General features: G+C 31.2%; 3 protein-coding genes across 3 annotated transcripts; 1 reads left to right on the top strand and 2 right to left on the bottom strand.

Moving 5' to 3' along the window:
* Positions 987-2,248, bottom strand: LOC109345208 (RING-H2 finger protein ATL2-like). Its single transcript, XM_019584063.1, has one exon. The coding sequence runs from the start codon at positions 2,111-2,113 to the stop codon at positions 1,289-1,291; it is 825 nt and encodes a 274-aa protein (XP_019439608.1). The 5' UTR covers positions 2,114-2,248; the 3' UTR covers positions 987-1,288.
* LOC109345209 lies at positions 9,798-10,633 on the top strand. The gene has a single exon (XM_019584064.1). It carries the CDS (start codon positions 10,011-10,013, stop codon positions 10,437-10,439), a length of 429 nt encoding a protein of 142 aa, XP_019439609.1. The 5' UTR covers positions 9,798-10,010; the 3' UTR covers positions 10,440-10,633.
* LOC109345205 (protein GAMETE EXPRESSED 2) lies at positions 15,024-22,877 on the bottom strand. Its single transcript, XM_019584057.1, has 16 exons — positions 22,773-22,877; positions 22,352-22,672; positions 21,662-22,000; positions 21,088-21,414; positions 20,703-20,944; positions 20,349-20,493; positions 19,835-20,143; positions 19,631-19,755; positions 19,135-19,355; positions 18,804-19,031; positions 18,382-18,614; positions 17,558-17,796; positions 16,764-16,920; positions 16,220-16,383; positions 15,928-16,028; positions 15,024-15,386 (listed from the first exon to the last, which is right to left on the bottom strand). The coding sequence occupies exons 1-16, from the start codon at positions 22,852-22,854 to the stop codon at positions 15,242-15,244; spliced, it is 3,378 nt and encodes a 1,125-aa protein (XP_019439602.1). The 5' UTR covers positions 22,855-22,877; the 3' UTR covers positions 15,024-15,241.

The following is a 27,501-nucleotide window of genomic DNA, read 5'->3' as shown; positions in this document are numbered from 1 at the left end:
TATATATATATATATATAAATAAATGAGATTATGAGTTCAAATTTTATAGATAACTTCTCTTTTTGTGAATAAGGTAGTTTCTATCCATTAAGTAAGAATCTTGTGTTCTTAGTTGTCTTTGTATTTAAGATGCAAGGTTTTCAAATAGAACCTCGTAATTGCCCTAATTTTAAGTGAAATGGTGCTATATGTTGCACACATGCTTAATTTTGTTGTTATCATGGCCCATTTCTGTTATCCCCATTATGTTAGAGTCTCATGTACCAAAGTATTATATCAATTTAGAAGAATCATGGTCTCACCAAGTATAAATTGATAGTAAGTAGTGAAGTGTAAGTGTGTATTGATAGTGCAAGAATCATAGCTAAATGAATTAATATTGTTGAATAAGTGTGTATTAATAGTGAGTAGTAAAGTTAAATCTTATCATCTTTATTCTAATAGTTTAATTTAATTAGTAATTAGTTAATAAAAAAACCAACAAAATCTTTTTTAAAAGCAACTTAAAATAATAAATTAAAATGCTAATATCATACAAATCCTTTCGTATTTGACAATCCTTTATACCAATTTGTGACAACCAAATTGATAATTTAATTGTGGGTTAACGATATTAAACTCAATTAATCTCTTTTGATTGAAAAGAAGAAAATAAAAAAATATTTATAAGTTTACAATGAAAGGCGATTGACAAATGATTTTAAGAATTCTTTTTTTAGCTTTTTTATGAACAAGATGACTGATCCAACTACCCCATTTAAAAAGGCTTAAAAACCACTTAAAGTCGATTAAACCAGTTTAATGCAGATTTGACTAACTGCAATCGAAACAACATTGATATGAAACAATCGAAAAAAACTCTTAGCATAATATCGAACTCTTAATTAACCTCTTTTGGTTCAAGTGAGAAAAAGAAAATAAAAAAACATGTATAACTATAAGTAGTCTTAACAAAGGAAAATAAAATAGAAAAGATTTACAACTATAAGGGGTCTTAACAAAGGAAGTTCACAAAAAAAAAGATAGAGAAAAAATAAAGACAGAAAAAGATACCAAGGGGTAAATTATTATATTTCTCTATTTTCACTAACCTAAAAATAAGTTAGAAAAGGAAAAAAAAATATATGGATGAATTGGAATATTAGTCAAAAAAATCCACCACTGTCACTGTTTTGCCGCCTATTAATCACTCCCACACCGCTCCAACTCATGCCACGCGCCGACCTCTCATCTTTAATTACACAAGCGCCACGTCATCACATTCAACCGAGTCACCGCCATTCCAACTCACCGATTCTCATCTTCCCCACCTCGCTCCGCGTTCACCTCACCACCGAAGCTGCTACAACCACCACAACCCGACGCCGGCGAAACGCTTTCTCTCCGTTCCCTGCCAAGTAACGACAACACCCGAGTCATCGGTGACCTAAACGACGACGTAGAAGCCGAGTCACAAACCAAACCCGATTCATCACTCGAAGGAATCTCAATCATCACATCCACTGTTAACGAAGGTTTCGCTCTCACTAACGAACAAGCTTCACAACCGGTTCGGTTTTCATCGGAACCCGAACCGGATTCCGGTTCGCAAAAATCAACAACAACAACATCAGGTTCGTGATTATGATTATCTTTACCTCTTTCTTGTGTGGGCTCCACCGCGGCACGGCATAGAGGACACGTGGAATGAGAGTGAAACCACATATCAATACAATCCGTATGAAACGCGTGATTGCATTTCGGTAAAACCCGACCCGTTTCACCTTCTTCAAACTCAGACAAACAAACCGCGCAATCTGGCGGGTTATCCGGATTCATTTTCGGGTCATAGTTGAAGATCGGTAGCAACGCGATGATGGACGCGTCGAGACCACGCGCGGTTGGATTGTTATTGGAATCGAGGTGGAAGACGAGGTGGTTGCTGCTACGGTTACGGAGGAAACGACGGCGAGTGCGGAGGAGGTACCAGCGAGCGTAGAGATGGAGGAGGAGCATTAAGATAACGACGAAGAAGAGGATGATGATGGAAGAAAGCATGATCTTACCACGAACACTGTAAGATTTAGGATTCAGAAATTCATGGAGTTTGTGTGTGGATTGAGCGGTGTCCATTTTTGTGTGTGAGAGAGAGTGAGAATGAAGGAAAATGGAAATGATGCTTTTATCAGTTGCTATGTTCAATTATTGTTGTTAATGGAGACGCCACTGTTGACGCGGTTTATCACCTTCTTTTTGCTTATATTCGTTTGTTCTAAACCAAGTGAAATTATTTTATTTTTTAAGTAAGACCCTTGCTTTTTATGTGCTCTTTCCAAAAAGAATTAAATATCAATCTAAACTTTTTTATGAGTAAAGCTATTTTTATCCCGCAAATTTTTTGTCTCTACAAATTTATTCCCGCACTCTAAAAAACTACAAAATGTCATGGATCAAATTAGTCGTGTCCTTACAATAAACCTGTATATATCAGCCTAGTCTGAATTTATATTAAATTTCAATTCAAACCCTAAATTATTATGACAGGTTAGTCCATATAATATTAAAAAATTATACTTGAATTTTAATATATTTAATTCATTTTAAAAATATATATTATTTGATATTAATATATATATTTATTATACCTAATATAATCAAATTTATAGATGTAATGATTTATATTTGTTAAGATGTCAAATTCACTTTTAACATATTAAATTTCTTATTCATATTGAAGGCTAGCTTTAGAACATAGTATAATTTATGATTCCACTTTAATATATAAAATTTGGACATTTATGTTATTTTCTAATAAAAATAGTATAAGTCAAGTTAAGAATGAACTCAAAATATAATCAACATCATATATGATCATTATTTAATACTTTATGTGTGAAAATTATGTAAACATTATTATTTGCTTTTTAATAAAATAGACTAAATGACTAACTTATTATTAACGGCATAAAAAATATCTTGCATTTTAACATAACTCATTCTTATGAGGACTGAACCGTTGGACCAATTCAATATGGGCTTGGTAATTATGGTCTATACACTGTAATTAAATTAGTGATTAAACTATTTTGAATCTAGAAAATTCTGATCCAGGTTAAACATTATTAACCTAGAATAACGTGGAAAACCAACCAAAAAGATTAGTTTAAAATTAAAAAAAAACATAGATACATTACTTCAATGTCCTGCTTCATCCTATTAAAAGAAGTAAATAGACATTAATCCAATATAATACATAGATTTTAATTATATATAACATTATCCCCACCAGATACTTAAACCGGTTGAAGTAATCAACCATGTATATAAATAGCAATGTGAATGTCACGGGCCAAGTCTAACTGCACACGTCATGTTTCAAACTAATTGTCAATTTGTTTTGAATATGCTATTTTATTATTTGGAGTTTTTCTTCTGGACTTGACAAATTAGGTGGAGGAAATTGAGGAGCACTTTCCCTAGTAGACCCAGACTACTAAATTCCAACCTTCGTGTACAATTTCAGAATATATGTTTCTGAATTTCTGTGAGGTCTTTCCGTGTGCTCTGCATGGTTCATTTTAGATATAATTATACTGACATCTCTTATTTATATAAATTAACTCTCATTTTTTACATTTATATAAATCTTTTTTGTACTTCTATTACACTGACTATCTCGTATGATAAATAAGTGTAATACTTTAAATAATTTTTTTTGATAAATGTAATTATGTTAAACAAAACATGATATATTGTAAGGAAAAATCCAAATAATATACAAATCAATGTATATTTATTATTTTTTGTTATAAAATGCATCAACAAATGTAAAGAGATATTGTTTAAATTGTTCTTATATTTACTTATATATTATTTGGATTTGTCTCCACAATAATAGTGTAATGAAAGTATAAAAATTAATTAGGGGGTCTGTGTAGGTGTAGAAAAATGAGGAATGATTTATGTAATTTCACTAAAACGTGTCGGTGTAATTTACTCCTTATTTTATAATCAGATTCTTTTGTATAGTTATAATCAAGTTTACAGTATAAATTAAAAACCAAAAAGAACAATTAACTCACTGATTCTTGCATAGTTGCATGGGCATATATCTATTGAGAATAGCTAATTAAAATTTTAAAGATAATTTTTAAATAACCGCACATTGTTTATTTATCATTTTAAATTATCACTTTCATAATTAATAACTAATAATAAGTATTTGGCCGGTATACCCATCATGTCATATCTATACAGAATTTATTAGCATTGTTGGGATGTTTGTCAAATTTAATAATAAAGTTATTAGCATATTATTAATTGCCAATACCTTTACCAAGAGAATAAGAAAAGCAAATCTAATTAAAAGAAGTATTTTATACCCCTTTAAGGGTTTTTAACATGTTCATGTATATTTTATTAATTTTTTTGTTTCTCACATGTATTCTTGTACTTGAAATAATCATGTCCAGCTGGGAATATTCATAGGTATGTAGGACTAACTCTCCTAGTAGATATTTTTTATCCATAAGACTCGAACCTGAAACCTTACTTTAAGGAGAATCAAGTATGTGCCAGTTGAACCAACATTAAATTGAAAATGAATTAACATCATGTTACATATATAGTTTACAAAGTTTGTATATCTATCTAAGATACTATAATAATAAAGAAGATCTTAGGTCTTAGCCTTTAATAAAATAAGTAGAGATGATCTTAGCCTTTAATAAAATAAATTTCAGTCAAAAAGTTAATGATAGTAAATGAAGAGGCTCTCTATACCTTCACAAATATAATTTCCTTGTGACGTCTCTCTACCATCCTTCAACTTATTCTCATATGAACTTTTCAACATGAAATCTATTTAATTCACATATTGAGCCTATAAACTTTGTCTGAATTATTGAGGTCAAAAATTAATGAGAAGAAGTATATTTGGTATAATTAACATATAATGTTATTTTAGGCATGGATATGAGTAGGGTTGAACTTGACTCCATTCGATTTGATAAAAATAGACTTGAGTTTGGAGCAAAGTTTAATGCGAATAATGTTTTCAACTCAAAATTGACCCAATTAAATGAAATTTTGAGAAATTAATTTATATAAAAAAAAATTAATATATTATATATTATATTTATATATTAATAAAAAAATAAAAAAAGTTAAGTTCTCTAAATGTATATGTATGTATACAAAGTAAGAATTCATAAAAATTCTCATATCTAGATTGACCAATTACTCTTACATTACATCCATTATACTAAATTTCTCGATTTTGAAATATATTAAAACCTTATATTCCGCTTTCATGCTCATGTCACACTGAAGTACTGTAGAAGAAAATTACAAAATTCTATCATCTCATATTGCAGAAAGGTCCTCCCAATGCTCTATCGTCCACACTGGATATCGACCAAATTGTCTTGCCATGTTTTGAACGTTCAATGACGTCATTCAAAATTATACTATTGAATGATTGTTGTTAATTACAATATCGCGTAGTGAATTAAAGGAAGACAATGGTGTTCATGAAAGTTGAATTAACCATTTCATTTCCCTTTCTCAGTCCATACTTTTCCTACCTTCCTCTTGAAAAAGCAATGGAAAAGTAAGGCTAAGGTAATGAATAGAGATAGCAGATAAGAAAGAGACACCCGGGAGAGAAAGGAGAATCTAGAGTGAGAAAAGGGAGAGAAGAAGAAAGAGAGAAAATAGGGTAAATCGTTGAATGTTTTATTTTAAAGCAAAAGCTTATAATTCCCAGATAGGCCAATTGTAATAAAATTGATAACCCTAGTAAATAGTAATGACAACCTTAAACTAATATCTGAGTTTTTATATTGTCTTTTGCTTTGCATTTTTTAGCCTATGTATTTTACTAACTCTAGTTTGGCATATTGTAGAGGGTAATTACCCTATTTGCCATTTTATTGATATTTACTAACACTCTTTTCAATCATATAGAGTGGTTAGTGCTAGAAGGGAAGCATTTTGTTACCTGTCATTTGATAGTGACCAACCAAGGCTCCACTACTTGAATGTGTTACTCTGAATGACTCACTCACTTGCCAAATGGAGAAGTGTGAATTGATATATGATGCTGCTCTTTTGATGCAAAACACTAAAAAGTATACTAACATAGTAGCATATGAGTAACTCATGTTGAAACTGGATAAAAGAAATCATTTATTCGTACTAACTCCACTTTCAACATCAGTAAAGAAATAACCAATGTATTTTGTCTACTTTCAACATGGGTGATAATTGATGCCAAAACTTCCAACTTGATAATGTTACTGGTTTCAACTTGGTTCAACAACTAATGTTGATCGAGTATCCAATTTAACCGATTAGAAGAGTACATACTCTCTAAGCATTGAAATATGATGAGAAATATAATTTTTAATTCTTATTAAAAAGGAACTTTAAATCATGGTTATTTTAATTTTTTTTTGTTACGTGCCACAATCTCTATATAATATTAGACTCTCTAATAGACAAAATGATCCCAGGAAGGCTTTATTGTACTAGGGTTGGAACTACTGAAGTATTCAGCCACATGGATCTCAAAAAGTCATCAAATGAGGGTTGAGCATTGAATTAAGCACTAAAGATTTAGGACTGAGAGATTTTCAAAAGGTTTTTCAACAGTCCTGAGGCTAACTGCACAAGCACAACCCAACTTTATTTCTGGATGGTTACAGAATTGAAGATTGTAAATAAAAATATCTCTTATTTTCTTTATTACCTTTTCAACATTAACATTATTATAATATATGTATATTTAATTATAGTGAATGCGATTTAACTAGTAAATAACGGTATTAATATCTTAATTGATTTGATGATCGTGTGATATTAATTAACAACACTCCTCATTTCCTATCTTTTCACATCTGTAAAGAGAATATTATGTATAGGTCTAGTCACATTTCTTTATCTCCTCTGTTTCCGTTTACAATCAAACAAGAGAAAGTATCATATTTTTCTTATCCACTCACCTTAACAAAAAAAGATGTAACTGGTACTCCAAATAATATTAGGTTAAATCGAAAGTACTAATGATTCGGCCCTTTGTTGTTGGGCCGAAGGCTTAATTGTTTTAATCATGTAAAGAATAAAAATAGGCATATCAAATATTTTTTGAATAAAAGGTGGGTACTTATGTTTTATAATTTGCTAAATTAATGTATTTAAAAACTATTAAGTTAGTTTTCCATAATTAATTCATATGTTTAATACTATATATATATAGTTGTCTTGTTCGATCTTCTATTTAACTGATTAAATTTAAAGTAAGATCTTTTTAAATTATAATAGTTTATTTCTTTATCATTAAGTAAAATACTTAAATTAGAGGACTATATGTGCAAGTAAAATTATCTTTATCACACTTGGGGTCATTTGATAGATAGGACTGTATGTCAAACTTATTATTTTTTGTTAAATTAGAATGATTGGAATCACACATAATTTATGGATCGGGTACCCTAATGTAAATCAATCAAAATTAACCAAATATCTTTTGATATGATTTTTTGAATAAAAATTATTTTCATTAATAGAGAGATAAATACTTATTTTTCTTTATGTTTTTATGACAAAAATGTTATTCCATTATATATAAAAAATATATTTTATCATATTATTTTTTACTTTATTTTTATAGAAATAATATTTAGTCCATTTTTTACATCTATAAACCAACCCAATAGCTAGTCTTTACCAACTTTCACACTTTCCCACCACCTTTAGCAAAATGACCAAACACCTTTTCTCCCTCTCTTACTTCTCCCAGCTATCTTTCTCCGCAAATCATCTCTAGCCCAATTTTTGATAAGTAAGACCCATTTTCATTAATAGAGAGATAAATAATTTTTCCTTTTAAAAGTATAAATGTATCGTACTCTAAATAGAATAGAAATATAAATGTACATTGTTTTCTTTCGTATTTGAAAGTACTTCCAATGGAGAGGAGTAGGGCTGGAAATGAGCCGATCCAGAGCTCAGCTCGATAAGAATTGACTCAGCTTGAAACTCGACTCGAGTTCGATATGAGTTATTTTTTTAGCTCGAGTTTGACTCGGTTAAAGTTCGCGAACTGTTCAGTTCAGTTTAAATGATTCATTTCGGCAACTCAAATAATTAATTAAAATTTGAAAAATATTACAAAATGTTTTATATATATAAATATAATCTTGTTTTTATATATAATAATTGTAAGAATGAGATTGCAATTAAGTAGAGTGGTAAATTAGTTGACTTTAAATTATGGTTATTTTTTCTGCAAAAAGTAAGAGTTAACGTGCAGCGGATAATATTGTAGAAAATAAACAATAATTAATCAAAGAGGTAAGGGAGAAGAGAGTACACAAGGATTTTATATTGGTTCACCTTCTTGTCCACCGAAGGCTACGTCAAGTACTCTTGCAACACAAGAAATTTTCCACTAAATATTATGAGTCGTAATTACAATATCTCAGTCCGAGATCTCTAAGTACCTTACAGACTCACTAATATTTATACCCTTGAAAAACACTTTTCCAAGTAACTCTATCCTATTTCTATTCACACCCATGAAAGAAAGTTATTACAATGAATGAAGAATTTGAATGATGGCTTTGGATTGCTTTTACAAGTATGAAATATAATAACACTTACAATCAAATCAACTCTTTTGTATACTTAGTAATAATGCCCTTTAAGTTTATAAAACTTTGAAACACTTTACTTTAAGCAACTTCAAAAATAACTTTTGAAAGTTTGAGTGCAAGTTGCAAAAAGTGTAGAGAAATAACTTCAGAAAAAGTTTAAGAGCTTTTGGAATTTTTATAAGAGTTGTGTGTATGTTGTGTATTTGTGTTGTGAGAGTTAGAGTCTTTATATAGACTTTCCAAACACCCATGGTGTCTTTTTGAAAGTGTAGGAGTTGTTTGAAGTGAATATATTTCATTTGGAGTGAAAACATTTCATTTTGAAATCTGAAATCTCATAGTGGGTAATCGATTACCCAAACTCTCTGTCCACTGTTTATTTAAAAACGAATTAGAGTAATCGATTACACCATTTGGGTAATCAGTTACTCAACTTTTGTAAAACTAATAATCTGTTACTCAAATATAGTAATGGATTACTCTGATCAGTTTTAAGTTGGATAACTCTTTTTCTCACACATGTAACTTTTTACTTAGATGAAGTAACCCGTTACACATTATTTTTAAAAATATTTTGAGTATTTTTAAAGTGTTTCATTTTTCTTAAAAAATAATTTGAGCATTACTACTTTGTATATTTAAGAGTTTTAGGATAGAAATACCTATAAAGACTTAATCTAATTTTCTTGAAGCTTTAATCTTCTTTGTCTTCATAAGTATTCTTCATTTTTTTTGGTGATGTTGGTGTCTTTATCAAAACCTTGTCAATGTTAGGACCAAAGATCTTATTCACAATAATAATAAATATAAAAAATAATTTATGGGGCATAATAAAATTACAAATTAGTTTATATATATATATATACATAAATATATATATATATATATATATATTTATTTATTGTAAATATATATATCGAGCTAGCTCATAAATCTAACGAGTCGAATTATATCTAACTCAAGTTCAACTTATTTATTTAACGAGCTCAATTTTCAGCTCAAGTTCAGCTCATTTAGTTCATAAAACAAATTTATCAAGTTAAATAACAAATCAAATTTTAAACGAATACAAGTTGATTCTATTCATTGCTAGCCTTAGAGAGGAGTCTCACTCATTTTCATCTCTCTTAAAACTGCTAGTTCAGAGCACAAAAAAGTCCCCACTTTTCCCCAAGCCAAACATTTTGGTGACTACGGTTTTGACCCCCAAATCAACTACTTCCATGTCTCATTTTCTCTCTCTTTCTTCCTCAATTTCCTATAAAAAATGTTCCCATGTTTGACCATCATAACCAATTATCTATCTCCTTGTCATAAACAGGTTTTAGAAGAAGCCATGAAGCACAAACGTTACAGTGTGACACAACAACAAGATGATACACTTCAAGCATCAAAAGCCTATTTCCAATGACTATGATTCAAGAAACAAAGTTCATAACGAGTTCAAGAAGAAACAACTCTGGTGGAAAAGTGCCCTATCCTTCTTCTTCAAATTGAGGAGGACCCATCACCACTCCCACGAAGACAAAAACGACGACGTTCATCTAGCTAGAGCTCGTGCATTCAGGTCCTCCATTTCAGGACCTGTGTACTTAACCGAGAGCAGAATTGGGTCCACCACCCCTTACAGAACCACTAGAGGCCCTTCTTCTAGTCCTATCGCAGGGTCACTTACCCCTATCTCTAAGGGTGAGGTTGACATTCCTTACTTGAGTCTCAGGGAGCTCACCATAGAACAACAACTTCAGGAACATAAACAAAGGATGTCTACCACAGCGTTGCCTATTTACTTGGTCACTTGAATAGAGTAACAAAACATTCACATGTTCAACTCAAATGGTTGTTAAGTTTGTAATTTATGTCTTTTTGAGTTGTAGTATCTGGTTTGGTTTGTTTTATGTTCCACGTAACTCAAAAGTGTGTTTGATTTGATCCACTGGAGGAAAGACTGGATCCTCCTTTGATGTTTGTCGCTTACTTTCTATATATAAAATAACATTCCAACTGCACTAAGCTCGTACTTAAACCAAAGTGTCATTTACTTTCTTTGTTCTGACTTTTGTATTTATGTTGGTTGCAACCTGTTCTTTAGTGGAAATAGGCAAAAGATGAAAGAGTTTTGATTGAAGCCTTTCTCTACCCACATGACAATCAATGCCAATGTGTTTTGTTCTTTCATGAAAAACTTGATTAGTTGTTATATATCTAACTGAATTATTATCACAATACAATAAAACATGTATAATATAGGATACTTGGAAGTTATTTAGCAAGTATGTGAGCCATTGGATCTCACAAGCAGTAGAAGCTAGTGCACGATACTCTGCTTCTAAGGACGATCTTGCTACTGTGCCTTGTTTCTTTGATCTCCAAGATACAAGTGAATTACCTAAAAAAACACAGTATCCACTGATTGATTTTCTTGAATCAATGCAAGAGTCCCAATTTGAATCACTAAAAGCCTTTAAATGCATATGAGATGAGGTTGAGTAGAACAATCCTTGGCCATGATTGCTTTTGATATACTTAAGAACTCTACACAAGGCTTTATAGTGATTTATAGTTGGTTGGGCCATAAATTGGCTTAGCTGTTGCACAACAAAACTGATGTCTGGTCTAGTGTTGGTTAGATAGAGTAATCTCCCCACAAGCCTTCTATACTACACATGGTCTTGATATGGGGCTGAGTCATCTTGGTGTAGCTTTGTTGTTCTCACAATTGGTGTTGCAGCAGGCTTGGAACCCAAGAAATTTGTATCAGACAAAATATCCAAAGCATATTTTCTTTGGCAAAGTGTAATGTGAAGAAGATCTTTGCTCCTGACCTTGACACGGTTTTGATGAAGACACCAACATCACTAAAAAGAAGAAAAAGAAGAATACTTATGAAGACAATGAAGATCCAAGCTTCAAGATATTCAAGACTTTTACTCTAAGTCTAAAATAGGCACTTCTATCATATACTCTTGATTATACAATAGTAGTAATGCTCAAACTATTTTTAAAAGAAAATTGAAACACTTTAAAATACTTCAAACAATTTTCAAGAATAGTGTGTAACAAATTACTTCATCTAAGTAACAAGTTACGAGTGTGAGAAAAGAGTTATCCAACTTAAAACTGATCAGAGTAATCCATTATTGTCTTCGAGTAACAAATTACCAGTGTTATTAAAGTTGAGTAACCAATTACTCAACTTACTATAATTGATCACTCTAATTCGAAAATAAATAATCAGTGGACAAAACATTTGAGTAATTGATTACTCAATGCTGTAATCGATTACTGAGAGTTGTTGCATCAAATTTTCAAATTCAAAGTGAATGAGTTTCAACCCAAGAGACATGTTTTCTTTCCAATCGATTCCTACCCTTTCAAAGAGACATTTTAGCTGATTGGAAAGCTTATATAAAGAGATTGAAACTTACAATCGCAACACACAACATATACACAACTCTCATACAAAATTTAAAAGCTCTTATGCATACTCTGAAATTATTTTTTACACTTTTGGCAACAAGTTCTTAAAACTTTCAAAGTTGATTTTTCTGAAGTTGCATAAAGTGAAAGTGTTTCAAGTCTACAAACTTATAAAGAACATTATTATTAAGTATACAAAAGAGTTGTTTGGATTGCAAGTTACATTACTTTCATACTTGTAAATGCAATTCTACTATTGTTGAACATTCTTTCTTATTATTGTAGAATACTTTCTTTCACGGGGTGTGATAAGAAAAGGGGTTAGAATCACTTGGAAATGTGTTTTCCAAAGGTGAATAAGGATTAAGGAGTGCGTAAGGTACATAGAGATCTCAGGGTGAGATATTGTAATTGCAACTCATAATCTTTAGTGGAAAAATCTCTTGTGATGTAAGAGTACTGGACGTAGCCTTCGGTTGACAAGAAGGTGAACCAGTATAAAAATCCTTGTGTATTCTCTTCTCCTTTATCTCTTTGATTTTACTTATTAATTTTCTGCATATATTAAACTCTTGATTTTGCAGAAAAAGTAGCCATTATTTTAAGTCAACTAATTCACCCCACTCTTAGTTGTAATCTCAGTCTAACAATTGGCACCAGAGCTATTTTTGAGTAAGGTATTCTCAAATCTTATCCCATATCAAAGATAGCCTCAAGATCATTCCGAGGAGAAAGTTCCAACATCAAATGTCCTCCAAGCTTTGTTGAAGAATGCTATGACTTTTTGAAAATCAGAATGAGAATCTTCATAGAGTCTCAAGACTTGGACATATGGAATGCAATCGAAGAAGGACCATATGAACCCTTCACCGTTATCAACAATGTAAGGGAAGTAAAGCCAAAATCTTCATGGAATGATGAAGACAAGAAGAAAGTGCAATGCAACCTTCAAGCCAAAAACATTCTTGGGGACAAGCACCTTGAAATCCAAGAAATGATCATGATGTTACAACGATCCCACATGTCAAAACTTGGATCATCTTGTTCTGGTGTTGTGATAGAGCCATCAATGAACTTATATTTGTTTTTGGAACGAAGGGCTCTCTCCTCATGGCTCTACTCCATGAGTCATAGTTGGTGCCATCCAATTGTTGTGTCACCAAGGTTGTGCCTGGATTTTCTCTAGGGTGCATATAGTAGGGGTTATGGATGTCCATGTTGATGTTGGTACTGATCTGCACTTCTCTTCCATCCTGCTGGTCTGCAATATTAGTTGTTGAGCTATCAATTTGTCTTTTATATTGGCAATAAAGATAGTGAAGGGATGTTGATGTTGATAAAATGAAGATGAAGGAAAGAGTAATTGGGAGAAATGGCCAAGGGTATTGACTTAGTGAGTTGTATGCGCATCAATGGTTGGTAGGACCTTGATTGCTCTTGATACCATATTGCAAATATTGAAAAAGAAAATACTTCATTTCATACTTTCAAACTAATGCCCTTTGGCATTATATACAAAAAACTTGCATCGCAAGCTATCAAAGCTATCAATGCAAGAGTTTCCGAAGAATAACAAGAATCTCTTACAACCTAACAACCTTTAACTAATTTATCTTAACTAATTATTTATAGAAGGATTGCCCACTCAAAGTGGTTAAAAACAGAGCACACTTCTGACTGAGATAGTTAGTGTGCATCAGTCAGATTGCACGAGCCAACCAAGTTGATTCTGACCGAGATAGTTGATTCTGACCAAGACAGTTAGTGTGCATCCGTCAGATTGCACGAGTATTGCGCCTAGCTTGGTTCCATGCACGCCAAGCTTGTCTGCATCATATCTGGTGCCTGTTCTTGAGCATGTTGCAAGTTCCCTCGGTCGCGATTAGTTTTCCTTCGATCATGATGAATTTTTCTTCGGTCATATGTATGTTTCAATAGTTGTATCAATATTTTTCTTGAAAAAGAGGATCATGGTTATGGAATATATGGATAGTATAATTCGTCTAAGGTTAGTTGTTAGTTGTTACTTACACTGATATATAGCGCCAAGTTCTGTGTCAGTTAATTTCGACTAATCTAGAGACTAGAGAGCATAGAGTGATATAGAGGGATGTGGATGTGGGGTATGTATTAACCATATTGATGAGTCTACCATTGGGTTCGTCTAATCAAGGCAACACGTAATTGGATGAGTCCAGACCACCTATATGCATTGGACCGGTCTACGTGGGAGCGATACTTGTTTAGAATGATAGTTACACACCTCGAAAATAAGTACTTACTTACCGTAGGGTGAGTAGTAGTAGTACAAAAATAAAATCACCATGCATTAGAAACTGATGAAGTTAGGTTTAAGGGTGTGAGCTCATGTAGAGGGACACACAACACATCATTGAATGAGAGATGAGAAGAGAGAAGCCAATTTAGACCTACAATGATGTGGGGTGCTCTATTATGACCATTCATATCGTCGAGAAAATGGTTGGAATGTGATTCAAGTCCGAGACAAGAGACGAGTCATGTGTATTTTTTCATCTTCATTCTCATTTGCAAGTTTTGTAGCTTTGTATTTTGGTCGGTTGTAGAGCACAAATTATGTAGTGTTTTTGAACTCTCTTGTACTCATATTTATTGTAGTGGAGCTTCATTGTATGTCTTGCGCTCGTGGTTTTGCTTCTCAAATTGAAGAGATTTTCTGTATAAAATATCAGTATCTCTTGTGTGCATTTGATAACTTAGTTACTATCATAGTTTGTTATTGTTGCTTCTCACAAATTCTAGCAACTTGGGAAGAAAACAACTTTAAAATAGATCAAAATGAGAATTCTTATGATTAATTTAAATGATTTGTTTAAAAACCCATCACTTTAGTTTGGTTTTCAGATTCAATTCTTAATTACATACCTATACTAGAACCATACATATGAGCACCGGTTATCTTACATTGAGTTATGACCAATATTGTGCCTTTGTCTATAATTCTAACCATCTGAATCATAGAGCATTTCTCTCTGAAAACAAATCATAATTAAAATACTATACTATCAACAAATATCATACCAGTTAATACCAATTTGATCTATATATCTTTTAAAATTGATCAAAATCAAAATTATTATACATATACATGAATGATATTAGTGGGATTAATTCAATCATCTTTCTGTTGGGCTATTAAAAAGGCTCAAACTTTTAATTTTGAGCTATAGTTTCTCTCAGTGGCAAGAGGTATGGATGTAGGTACAACTGCATGTTGGGTTTCACTTGTTGAAGGAGAGGATTGATTTACTGCCTTGCTAGATTCTCCCATATGAAATAAACTACGAGACCTGAAAGATTGGACTAAGTTATTAGTGAAGCACTGAAGCTAAAGGAAATAGTAAACTTAGCTTAGTTCTAAGGAAAATAAGATGAAGTAATTTTTAGTTGAACACAATCTTTTCTAGTCACTCAAATAGTTATTTAACATGTACAATATTGCAGGATCATGCTAGAATTGTACCAACCTTAAAAAAATATACTATTACACATTTGAGTATCTAAGTCTAAGAGATGATATTATAGACAGTGTCTTATTAAGTTTAAGGTATATCTCTTGTAGAAAAAATCAATTCTATAATCAAATACTTTTTCCCCCCTGACCTTATCATTTATACTTTAGGAATCATGTAAGAATCCATGTTCAAGTAGCTAGTATAACTTTATTGGTCACAGTTTCATATGCTCACCTCAAATTTGATTGGTTTTCCCAGTAATATTTCTTCAGAGACTCAAATAATATTCTTGGCATTGTGTATTCTTTTGGTTTTCAATATAATCTAATAGCAATTATAATTAGATCTTCAGCATATACTGAATAAAACTACTTACCGTTGGCAAAAGTTTGAGGATTTTGTACCAAAACCAAGCAAAGAAGGACTTGAGCAGCAACCAGTGAAGCAAGTAGCATTCTCAGATACGTTCATGCTTGTCTGCATGTAATTGTTAAAGAAGGCAAAGGAATATGGTCAATACATCTGAATTGAATTTTTATTCGTGCACCCTAGTCACCATTTTTAATTTCCTTAGATAAACAAAACAATGGTGTTGGAAATTGGAAATAACAAAACATTGTTATGTTGATATGTGCAAATGGTAATGTAATATTGCTAAGCAAACTCACAGTTTTTCTCTTGGAACTACGCATAGTAGATAGCTTCTTAGACTTCTTGTCGCTCTTTCCTCTTTCATGTACAAGAAGAATTGAACATTTGCAGGTGAAGTACAGAAGCAATACTCCAAGAGAGAACATTATCACAAATTCAATGACAATTATTGATCCTAAGGCTGTTACCACAAGTAGAACAACCTTGTAAATCATATAAACAAAATACATTTATACTTCTTTTTCTAATCAATTTATCATTGTAACGACCAAATATAAGAGCATGAAGGACCACACTTTTGTTTGGTGCCTATTAATTGGAAACTATATGCTTATATATCTATTTTAGAAATGCATAAATATATATCAATGAATTTATAATATCCATGTAACGTGTAGGAAAACAAAAATCTTCTCCTAAGTTGCCCCAAATATTATTGCTTAAATTCAAGGCCATTGCAATGAAGCAAGTTGGTGAGAATATAAGCTTCTAAAGTGGTGACCCTAATGCAAATCTTTTATGATGAATCCTTCTAACTCAAATATAAAATCTGCTACTTACTGTGAGCAAGAAATGAACTCATTGGCTGATTTCTCATTAGATTAACCATAGCCTCAGTATATAATGGCATTGACATTCCCTCTGCACAATCTGGATAACACCCATGGTTTCCCATGTCATTCAATGTCAATGTTAAAACTGCTCCATGCTCACCTCCCTATACAAAAATAAGAAAAAGAAACCACAATGACAATAAAAAATGTCGTGTATACTCGATAAATTTCAACCAAGGTTTTAGCATAACATTAAACAAAGGAAACTACAAGTCCATTTTATTCCAAAACATCATTTTATTAAACCCTTTCTATAGTAACATTTTTATCTCTTTAGTAAACTTATAGAATCCCCTTTTGATTAGGTTGGTTTGGGTGGTTCTATTGGTTGTAACACATAAAAATGTAAAATAATAATAAAAGAAATAGACAATGAGAAATTACTAAAGTTGTTCTAAAATAACTCATCCAAATCAAATCCTAAGTTAATATCATTCAAGCATTAAAAGTAATAACATAATATTCTCATTTAAATAGGCGCATGATGTTGACATTTAAAATGTTGGAGTATTTAGTAAAATAAATCATGTTGTTTTTGTTATTTTTGTTAGTTTATTTGGTTCTATAGGTTGGTTTATTTCAGCCAAACCCAAACCCAAGAAAGAAATCATCTTAAAAAAATTAAACCAAACCAAGCCAAGAAATATGGTTTAGCTGGTGATGATGGAGATACATCACATGTTCATATAAAAAATCATGACTACTTACTTCTCAAACTTAAGGTCAAAGAACATCACCTACATTTAAGAAAAGTTGCTGCATAACATCATTGCAGTCATTGACTGTGCCTTGAAATCTGATTCCAATAGCTTTGACCATAAAATGCTTTGAGATGGTAACATATGTCTGAAGAGGCTGCCACTGATAACTATTTTTGTGCTTCAGTTCAGTTGTATTGATCAAATGAGATGGGAGATTTGTTACTAATAATCCATCATTTACTTCCATAGAGAATGTCATTAGAAAATCACCCTCACCACCTGACATATATATGACCCATCATTAGGATTGCCACACCTCCAATTTTTTATCAAATTAATGATGTAGTAGGTAGTATATGAAATTCTAAAACTATTTCAATAAAATTTACAATTAATGCTAGGGAGAAAAATTGCCAAGCAGAGTAAAAGACCTGCTAATTTAGTTTAGGCAAAAATCATTCCATTCTTGTTTGTTTCTCCACTCTATCCTAATATTTGGTAATTAAATATAAATATTACACAAACCTATTCTTACTATTAAAATTAAAACAAGATAAATGTTTCCAACAAGACGTTGATATATTGTTATAAAATTTCACTGGATCCCCAAATATGTTAAAAGGTGAAAAATTCGATTCTTACAAGTGATACTTATTAGGAGAGACAGACCATAAGAAATTTGTTCCCATAGGGTGAGTGGATACTATTACTTATACCAAAAAGAGTTAATGTAGGTGTTACATTATAATGCTGATTCATTAACTAAATTAGAGTAAAATAAGTTTAAATAGTTGCAATCCTAACAATCAATGGGGATTTCAGTAAAAAAGATACAGACAAAGAGACATATAATCACAATCATACCAGGGAAGTTAAGAAGATCAGGATCTCCAATGGAAAAATTGAAGTTGTCTTTCTCTTTGTCAAAGATAAGGGTCTTATCTTCATCACTCCTCCTCAATATGATGTAGTAAGGGGCTCTAATATATGGAGGGTCATTGATAGGATCAACAGATATTGGAACACCCAATGAATTTTCTCCATTCTTGTTCTTGGCAAAGACTTGAATTGTATCATTGCCATAAAAATTCTCATTCCTGAATAACAAATATGTATGGATATATTAAGGCTTAGTTGTTGTTCTATAAATAACCATATAAAATGCCTTGAAACATAGATTATTGATCAAATATACTCTATGTATTATTGGAACCAAGATTTCTACTATACAATAAGAGCATTACTTCAATAAATTTAAACAGATAATACAAGAATATAAAAAATACCCCAGATACTGAATTGACTGAAGTGCAAAATTAATCACTTCCACAGACCCTTCTAGTAATAAACTGATTGCTGTTTCATTTCCTGTATTAATACTAAGTTCACTCCACATTGCTTGTCCAAATTGCATTACCATAGGAGCAAGAAATATACTCCCAGATACTGCACTCAAATTGACAGAAATATTCTCCAATGGATTTGAATAAGTTATTTCAAACCCAGAAAAACCACTGCAAGAAAACACAATAGCATCATATAGAAAAGGATAACTCAATTAATAAAACAATGTTTTAGAGTTCTTCAGAATTAATTGTAAAAGATGCATATACTTACCCAAATCTAGGACTTATTAAATCTTCTGTTGCTTGCAGGTTACTTGGAATAGAAGCAAACTGAGGTGGAATATTGAGAACAGATATGTACACAGAAGCAGTGGCAAGGTTTCCATTTATATCAGATATAGTATACGAAAATGAATCGTTTCCGTAATAATCTATATAAGGAGTATATCGAAAGATCCTTCGATCCTGTATAAGTAGTGAACCATGACCTGACTGAAAAAATAGCAGAGAAAGTGTCATTTTCAAAAAGAACATGAAGACAGAAAAATTAAGGTAGTTGATAATGCAATGAGGACTTTGTACTGTAATGCTGCAACATTTGAGATGAACATTGATTGAATTGCTATATCATCAAAGGATACCAAAATGATGGAAGAAAATAAATCATTTCTTTATTAACCATCTATCACTTCTCAAATGTAAATGATCACTAAGGGCTTTTCTACTAGGAGGAAAATATAGAATAAACATAGGCTAACATATCTTACTTTTGAGAATTCAACTATAGTTGCATTATCACCAGCAAAATAATCATTTTCTAAGGGGTCAATTGCAATGGATTGGTCCTCCCAAATAGATATTATATCATTGTTAGCTTTGGGAAAATATTCGCCTGTAAGTCATTCAGCAAAAGAATCCTTAGAACATATCCTTAAATTTTCTGTATTAAGCAGCATGTTGTTTGAACTTACTGCTGTAGACATTGATACTGAAGGGACATGGCAGGAAACGTTTGCCATCGAAGGAAGCGCAAATCTCGTAAGTGCCAACTTCTTTAGCCATATAGCTGCAGATGTATGAACCATCCTTATTATCCATACTGGTCCAAGTTGAAAAGCCTGAACTATTTTTTGAAGCAATCTCCAATTTCAACCTTGATTGTTGTGATAGGACAGGGTTTGAAAATGAATCCATAAGCTGTACGATTATTTCATTTTTCGATAGCTTTGGTACCTTTGAAGAAAAATTCACAACCCTTGACATGGAAATGTTTACTTCACCTTCAGCAAGCAAGGAGCACAGTCATGAGAAAGTTAACATGGAGAATCATACAACTTTGTTTTGTCTCATTGCTGTCACTAAGTTACTTAATTTTTAAAAGTGCTTTTTCTAAAAGCTCATCTGGAATCATTCCTCATCCACTTTCAAAAACAATATGCTAACCTTGTTAAATAATGTTTTATATCATGTAATAAAATTTAGTACCTGCTTTTACCTCTTTTCTGAATGAATGGCCCTCATTTAATAATATATTTCCACAATATACATGAATATCATAAAAGCCACTTTTCTCAGGTGTGTAATCCACATGAAAATCACTGGCCAATACAGAGATGCTGCTACTATTAGACTGAAACAAAAGTGAGAGGTCATTCCAGTTCCAAATAATTGTTTACCAAGAACTTATAGTTCTATTACTTACATTGTTACTTGGATCTATTGAAGGTGATGGTGCAACTTCCATGTGATTGGTATCATCATCTATCAGTTCTGAAGCTGTAGTACTTCTCCCTAATGCCAAGATCCACACATAACAATCAATTTACAATTTAGCAATACATACAAAGTAATATAATGTTGATAATTGAAAATACCACTTTGGTTTAGTATAGGATATATGAGTGGTAAAACCCTGTAGGAGTCATTTTCTCTTAGAATTTGTACTTGAAGTATATCTGCTTCAACTGGAGAAGGATATTGATACATGTCATTTAGATAAACAGAAAGCTCTGCATTTACTCCAGCTACTGAATCATTTAAACCGGATCCATTGATAACACTTTTCACACCATCACAATAACCTGTTCGAAAAGGAATATGAAACAGAAATTACATCTAAAAGACTAAAACTCAAGGGCAAATAATAAAATGCGAAGGGATAAGTTTTGAATGGAATAATGTCAATGAACCAATAAAATTTCTGAGACATTGCATGCAACTTCACCTATAAAAACAGTATAAACATATGGCATATTGGAAATGCTCTTATTATGCTTGGTATCATATATTGTTAACAGGAACTTCCCTTGTTCCATATTGCTAAAGGAAAACAACTGAATTCCAGCATCCACTTCCTCAAAATGAAGATCTGCTATCGGTATTGGCAAGTTTGTATCTCTTTCAACAACTTCAGCATCAAATGGATACAGTCCAGAAACCAGATTTCCATATTGATCTAACTGATGTATAAAGATTTCCATCTTTGAAGCCAATTGCCATGCATGTGGTTCGATGTTCCATTTAGCGATACAGTTCGAGACTTCTACAGGTCCTGGTATTTGAGGTAGAGAGAAGTCAAGCTATTTCAGATTTCCAAGTATATAGAAGAAACAAACACAAATATCTCACATAAAATTCTAAGAGATCAAATTCAACATACTGGACTAAAAGAACATCATTGATGCTAAAGCTACTGATATATCAGGCATGTAAATAATATCATTGTCACAAATATTTTTGAAATGGCTTAGTAAGTAACCTTGAACATTGTATAAACCTATTGAAATAAAGCACCAAACCTGGATTCACCTTCAATGGCAATGGACATCCATTCAGGGTTTGATTCCCTCCTTCTACGAGTACCGAGAAATTTCCAGCTTTGGTTACAATAAACTCAATGATTATGTAATCAAACTCATTCCACCCCATGTTGGAGATATCTGGCAAACTTGCAATAGAACCATTTTCATGTAGCACAGACAACTTAAAATCAGGCAAATAGGACACTTCAGTTGTCTTCGAAATGAAGTTCCCAAATGAATCTTTAAGGAGAACCATAATTGTAGCTTTTGATCCAGCTTCAAACTCATTTTTCAAACCCTTCCATGATGCAACAGACACGGATGGATACATGTTCCCTTCAGTCATAAAATAGCATATAGTATTAATTATTTGACACATACAAAACCGAAGTAACCAAAATATCAAGGTTTAAACAAGACATGATAAAATGCTCTACACTTTCATTTGATTAGAAGATAGAAAAAGAGAATCCTTCAAGTGATTTATAGTTTATCTAATTCCATGAACACTTATAATCACATACCCTTCAATTGCACCTACATTGGAACCACATTTCAGCCATACTAGGCTGCAATAAGTTCCAAAACCTTAACATATCAGCAGAGTATATAACTATTACCGACCCAAATTTAAAACCATGCCATTAACACATGATTCAGTTATCTTAAATGGCATTTAAGTTAAACCTGGCTCAACTTGGAAATGCAATGATGAATCAAAAACTTTATATTGGTCCTCATTGATGAGCACATTAAACAATCCAACCCTGATAGGGGTGAAGAAAATCTTCCAATCATTCGGGTCACCATCGAAATCGAAAAAAATGGTAGATATATAGGAACTGTTCCCTTCCTTGCCATTCACAGTGAGTATAGGCTTAAAAACTTTTTTATCAATCTTATCAGCATTCTCAAGCACTTTGACCCTAATGGTTGCGGTTTCACCAGCCATGAATGTTCCCTTATCATCCCACCAACTGAAAGCAATCAAGGGAAACTTTGATCTATCTGTCACAAATCAATGAACAAAAACAAATAGTAATTAAACACTTCAAAACATGGTTTACATAAGCAAAAAATGAAGAAAAAAATGGTGCTTTTTGATAACCTGAAGTTGTAAATTCAGAAGAGGATAGTGAGAAGAAAGATAAAGCATAGAGTGAAATGAGAATGCATGTTAGAACTTCCATTTTTGTGAGAAAATCATAGCACAGTGTTTTGGAGAAAATGGCCATAATGAAAAAGGTAGTTAAGTTCATGAAAGGACACTGTTTGAACGGTTGATGGCAGTTTTTAAAAGCACACCGTTGGATCAATCTAATGGATGGGAGATTAAAACCAAAAGATAATATTAAAACCCAAAAAAGCCCCTTTCTGCTTTTGGCGCCACACATGATGTTCATTCTAACTCACCAAGTCATAATAACTTCAACTATCTAGAATTCTAGATCAGCATTTCGGTTGGTTAAAGTAATCAAAATCAATCTTTTGCTTGGAAATTAGAGAATGAAGATGGAGATGGTGTTGTCTTGATAAGTGCCCATTTTTCATAGTTTAACATTGATTTTTAAACACTTTTTAACCAAAAAGCATACACGTCACAAATTTGATATTTAACACCATACATTTTGGAATTTACCCAATTTAACTTAAGAGTACATGTGGAGGCCAATCCAAGGGAAAACACTCCAAAATACAAGTTTCTGGGCAAAAGAGGCACCAGCTTAGCGCAAAAGTCACTACTAAAGGTCTATTCCCGAGTTAGATTTTGAAGGGGAATGAAGGGAAAGAGAAGAAAGTCATCTTACAAGTGTATTTCATGTCTTTCAAGTCTTTCCTTTCTCTCCATTATCCTCCGAAAACCAACTCGCAAACAAACCTTAAAGGAAAGGAAGACAAATGGGACCCTCAGCAGGCAGTCTGGCTGAAAGAAATTCAGGTAGTAGCTACGTCCAATGCATTAGCCCTCGTGAGGAGACCCAGCTACGTCCAACGCATTAGCCACAATCAGCGCAATGTGGCTAGGTGAAGTGACAGCACACCACGCCGAGAGCCACCATTTACAATGAGTGAAATTGGCAAATCTCTTCCTTATGATTAGATGTAATATTCATGTATACATGTTGATTCTAATATATGCTAATTTTTTACTCTTTCATTCTTATAAGTTGTTTTTATGATTAATGTTTTTTTGAGATTGACAACTTTTTAGTGTGATATTTAGGTTGTGAATTAATTAATGAATTTTGGTTCTAAATATAAATAAAATAGTTCATCTTATTGGTATAATTATTAGGAATGGATTTATGCCAATAAGTCACCTTAATGAATGGATTTTTATTTAAATTTGAATTAAAATAGTTCATCTCATTGTGGATTAATGAATGAATTTTTGTTCTAAATCTGAATTAAAACAATTGATCATATTGATATAATTGTAAGGATGGATTTATGTCAATAAGTCACACTATTTATATTGTTGGTATAGTTACTAGGAATAGATCTATAAATAATTTAGAACTCTGAATTTTGTGAAAATAGTTCTTAGGAATAGAGCTATATTGATGAATTGTTTCATCGTTTTATTAATATGATTTCTAAAAATAAAGCTATATTGATAAGGTACTAATTTGACTAAGGAAATAATATATGTTAAATCATTTCTCAAATTTATAACCATGATTATTATGAATGAATCTTTGTAAATCATAAGTCTTCGAGTATAGTTGCTAGGAGCAGAAGTTTTACTCAAAAGATATGAATCATCTAAGGGATTATTGGTGAATAACATTGAGGTTTTAACTTTATTAGTGAAAGAATCAGTTTGGTGAATATGTGTTATTGAATTAATTGTATACAGAAAAATAAACTCTAATAACAAAACTTTTATTCTATAAATTTATCAAATCATTTATCTAGCTTAATAGTGAAACCAAACCACAAAATATCCAACAATTTTTACTTAGATAGCAATTCTTTGTTAAGCAACTTAATATCACTTAAATCCTCGTAGATAGAGTAACTCTTATATTTGTTCCTGATAATTTGATTCAATAATTTAATAGATCCATTAGCATGTCTCTAACTTGAAGAATAGATATACAAATTGTTAAATTCCAAATTTTAATTTTGCGGTAACACATTTTACTTTTTGTATGATTAAAAAATTTAAGTTAATTTATAAAGTGATATAACATCTCATAAAAACATTATAATGTACTACAATTATATAGTTGTCATAAAAAGTGAAATAATAAATAAAAACATTTTGAGATCAAAATTAATAAGTATAAAAATATATGAAATATTGACAACAATGATAACAATAAGATTTCTTAGATATAATTTTTTTCTTAATTTCAAAAATATCAAAAATAATTATATTAAAGAGGAAAGTTTGTGAATATTCATTTATTTTCCTCAACTTATCTTTTGAACGGTCATATATATTGTTTCTATTTTTAAAAATAATTAAAATGCATAAAATCAATCGAAATAATTTTCTACCAAGAACTACGTAATTATTTATTCCTAGTTACATGTATGGATACATATAGGGAAAATAAACTCTTGTCAAATACAAAAAATATATTTTTATCATTCGCAAATAAATAATAATTAAAATAAATATAATAATCAAACAATTTTAAGGTAAAATAATTTATGTAATTAGTAAGAATAGCAACTTAGTATGGGCGGATGAAATATAAATATTTTTCTCAATCTGGAATCTACTCCTGAGTTTAGATGTCTAATTTAACACTAACACATTCCTAACTGGAAATAAAAAGGAATTTCTATATTTTATCCTAAAAAATGGGTGGTGACCCCAAATTATTTTTCCTTCTTCTTTCTCTCAAGTCATGTAACACATGGGTAATGTGTAACAAAAAAAAACGGGTGGCAACACAATAATAATAGGTATTTTTTTTCTAAATTACGAATATGTAATACTTCATACTCTAGCAAATCATACCCTTAGCCATCCTTACAACCAGCCATTCATTAAAAAGAATACAGTGAAACTTCATTAATTAATCCAACTGCACATATGATCATATTTTTATGTCATATTTCGTGTTGCCATGCTTGAAACAACAATCATAATATATAATTGAGCAAAGCGAATAAACTATCACATCATATTAAAAAATAATTTATCTCTTTAAATTTATTCAATGTTTGACATATGTCTTCATTTTATTTTTATAATATATTTTAAAATGAAAACTCATAAAAAAAGAAGGGAAATAATACACATATTAAACAATTAATAAATTTAAAGAGATAAATTATCTCGTCGGGTAAGGAAATACTTTATTCTGGTAATCAAAAACAAGATGCTAATTAAGATTGTAATACGTAACCATTACATCAAAAGCAGCAGGAATTAAGTCATTATGGTTGTAGTTAGATACATAGATGTAGGGTACCTAGATGGTCAAAAGTTGCATGACATTCCAATCTTCGTATTTTGACTCAGCAACCCTCATATTGCTTTATGGCACCTAAATAGAGAAGAGACTGAACAATGTGGATGAACTTTTGAAGCATATTCCATTCATTGTGTTTTCCCATCTTAGAGTAACTACAAATATAGAGGGAATTAATGATATGTCTAGTAAAAAAGTCAAAACCATGGATCCTCAAGTGGGAATTAGTCGTATATCTAGTAACAAAAGTCAATTTTTTGGTTTTTGGTTCTTTTAACTTGTTATAATGGTGTGAATTGAGATGAGTATAATAATGTTGCACATTTTTTTTTTATTATAACTAGTGGTGTGAACATAGATAGAGTATAATAATGTTGAACTTTTTTATTATAGTAGTGTTATAGTGTAATTAATTATTCAATGATATGAAACAAATCTCAAGAGTAGTTGTCTTAAATTGTGTATCATCATGTATGGTTGATTTCTTATTGGTTCAAAAAGTAGAATTTGAATTAAATAAATAATAATTTAACATTTTTTTACCAACAAGAAAAAAGATGATACATAGATTTGTATATATTTTGGGACATTAAATATACTCCCAAATCTCAATGCCAACTTTATACCCTTAGTTAGTTAGTGATAAATTTTATTGTAATAATTATCTAATATTATAAAATGGGTAACTAATAGAATGAAAAAAAACATTATGAAAAGGGAACAAATGAAATGGAATTAGAGTTGCCTGTCTATTATTTGTCATATTGTCCTATTATCCCTACGGCTTTATATTTTTTTCTTCATATTAGTATTTGCTAATTCTAAATCTTCTAAATCCTTAATTCCTTATCACTCTGAATCTTTCCCACTATTTCCTATTTCAATTTTCTATTGCACAATACTAATTCCAACATTATATATATATATATAAATTATTTCTTATTGCTGTTATCTATTTTGTCTATATTCATTCGAAAAATTTAGGCCAACTTTTGAAGTAATTTAGTAGATTTTCAACCGTACGTGTTAAAATCTTTAAGGACTTGAATGTTTTACTAAAATAATATCTATGCATTATTAATGTAAAGATTTATATATAGTTACTACATCATCTACCATTTATTTGAATTATTTTTTTTTAAAAGTTAATAATGATAAAATATGAATAGTAAATGATAAGTATATAAATTTCAAACATTCTGTTATCGTTTTCCAATATAGGTCAACATTAAATTAGGCCTCAAACACAAATTTTACCTAAAGCCCCAAAATGACTACACACGACCTTTGTAGATAGGTAAAAATTACATCAGTTCTGGATTGTTGAATCTCTTAAAAAGTAGTCAACAATTATTAGTTACACAAGATTTCACATATATGGTCTAAAACCATGAACACGTGTTT

The sequence above is a fragment of the Lupinus angustifolius genome, chromosome LG04 (assembly GCF_001865875.1).
Source record: "Lupinus angustifolius cultivar Tanjil chromosome LG04, LupAngTanjil_v1.0, whole genome shotgun sequence".
NCBI lineage: Eukaryota > Viridiplantae > Streptophyta > Magnoliopsida > Fabales > Fabaceae > Lupinus > Lupinus angustifolius.
Note: the sequence above shows the minus strand (reverse complement) of the source record. Positions and strands in the feature narration are given on the sequence as shown.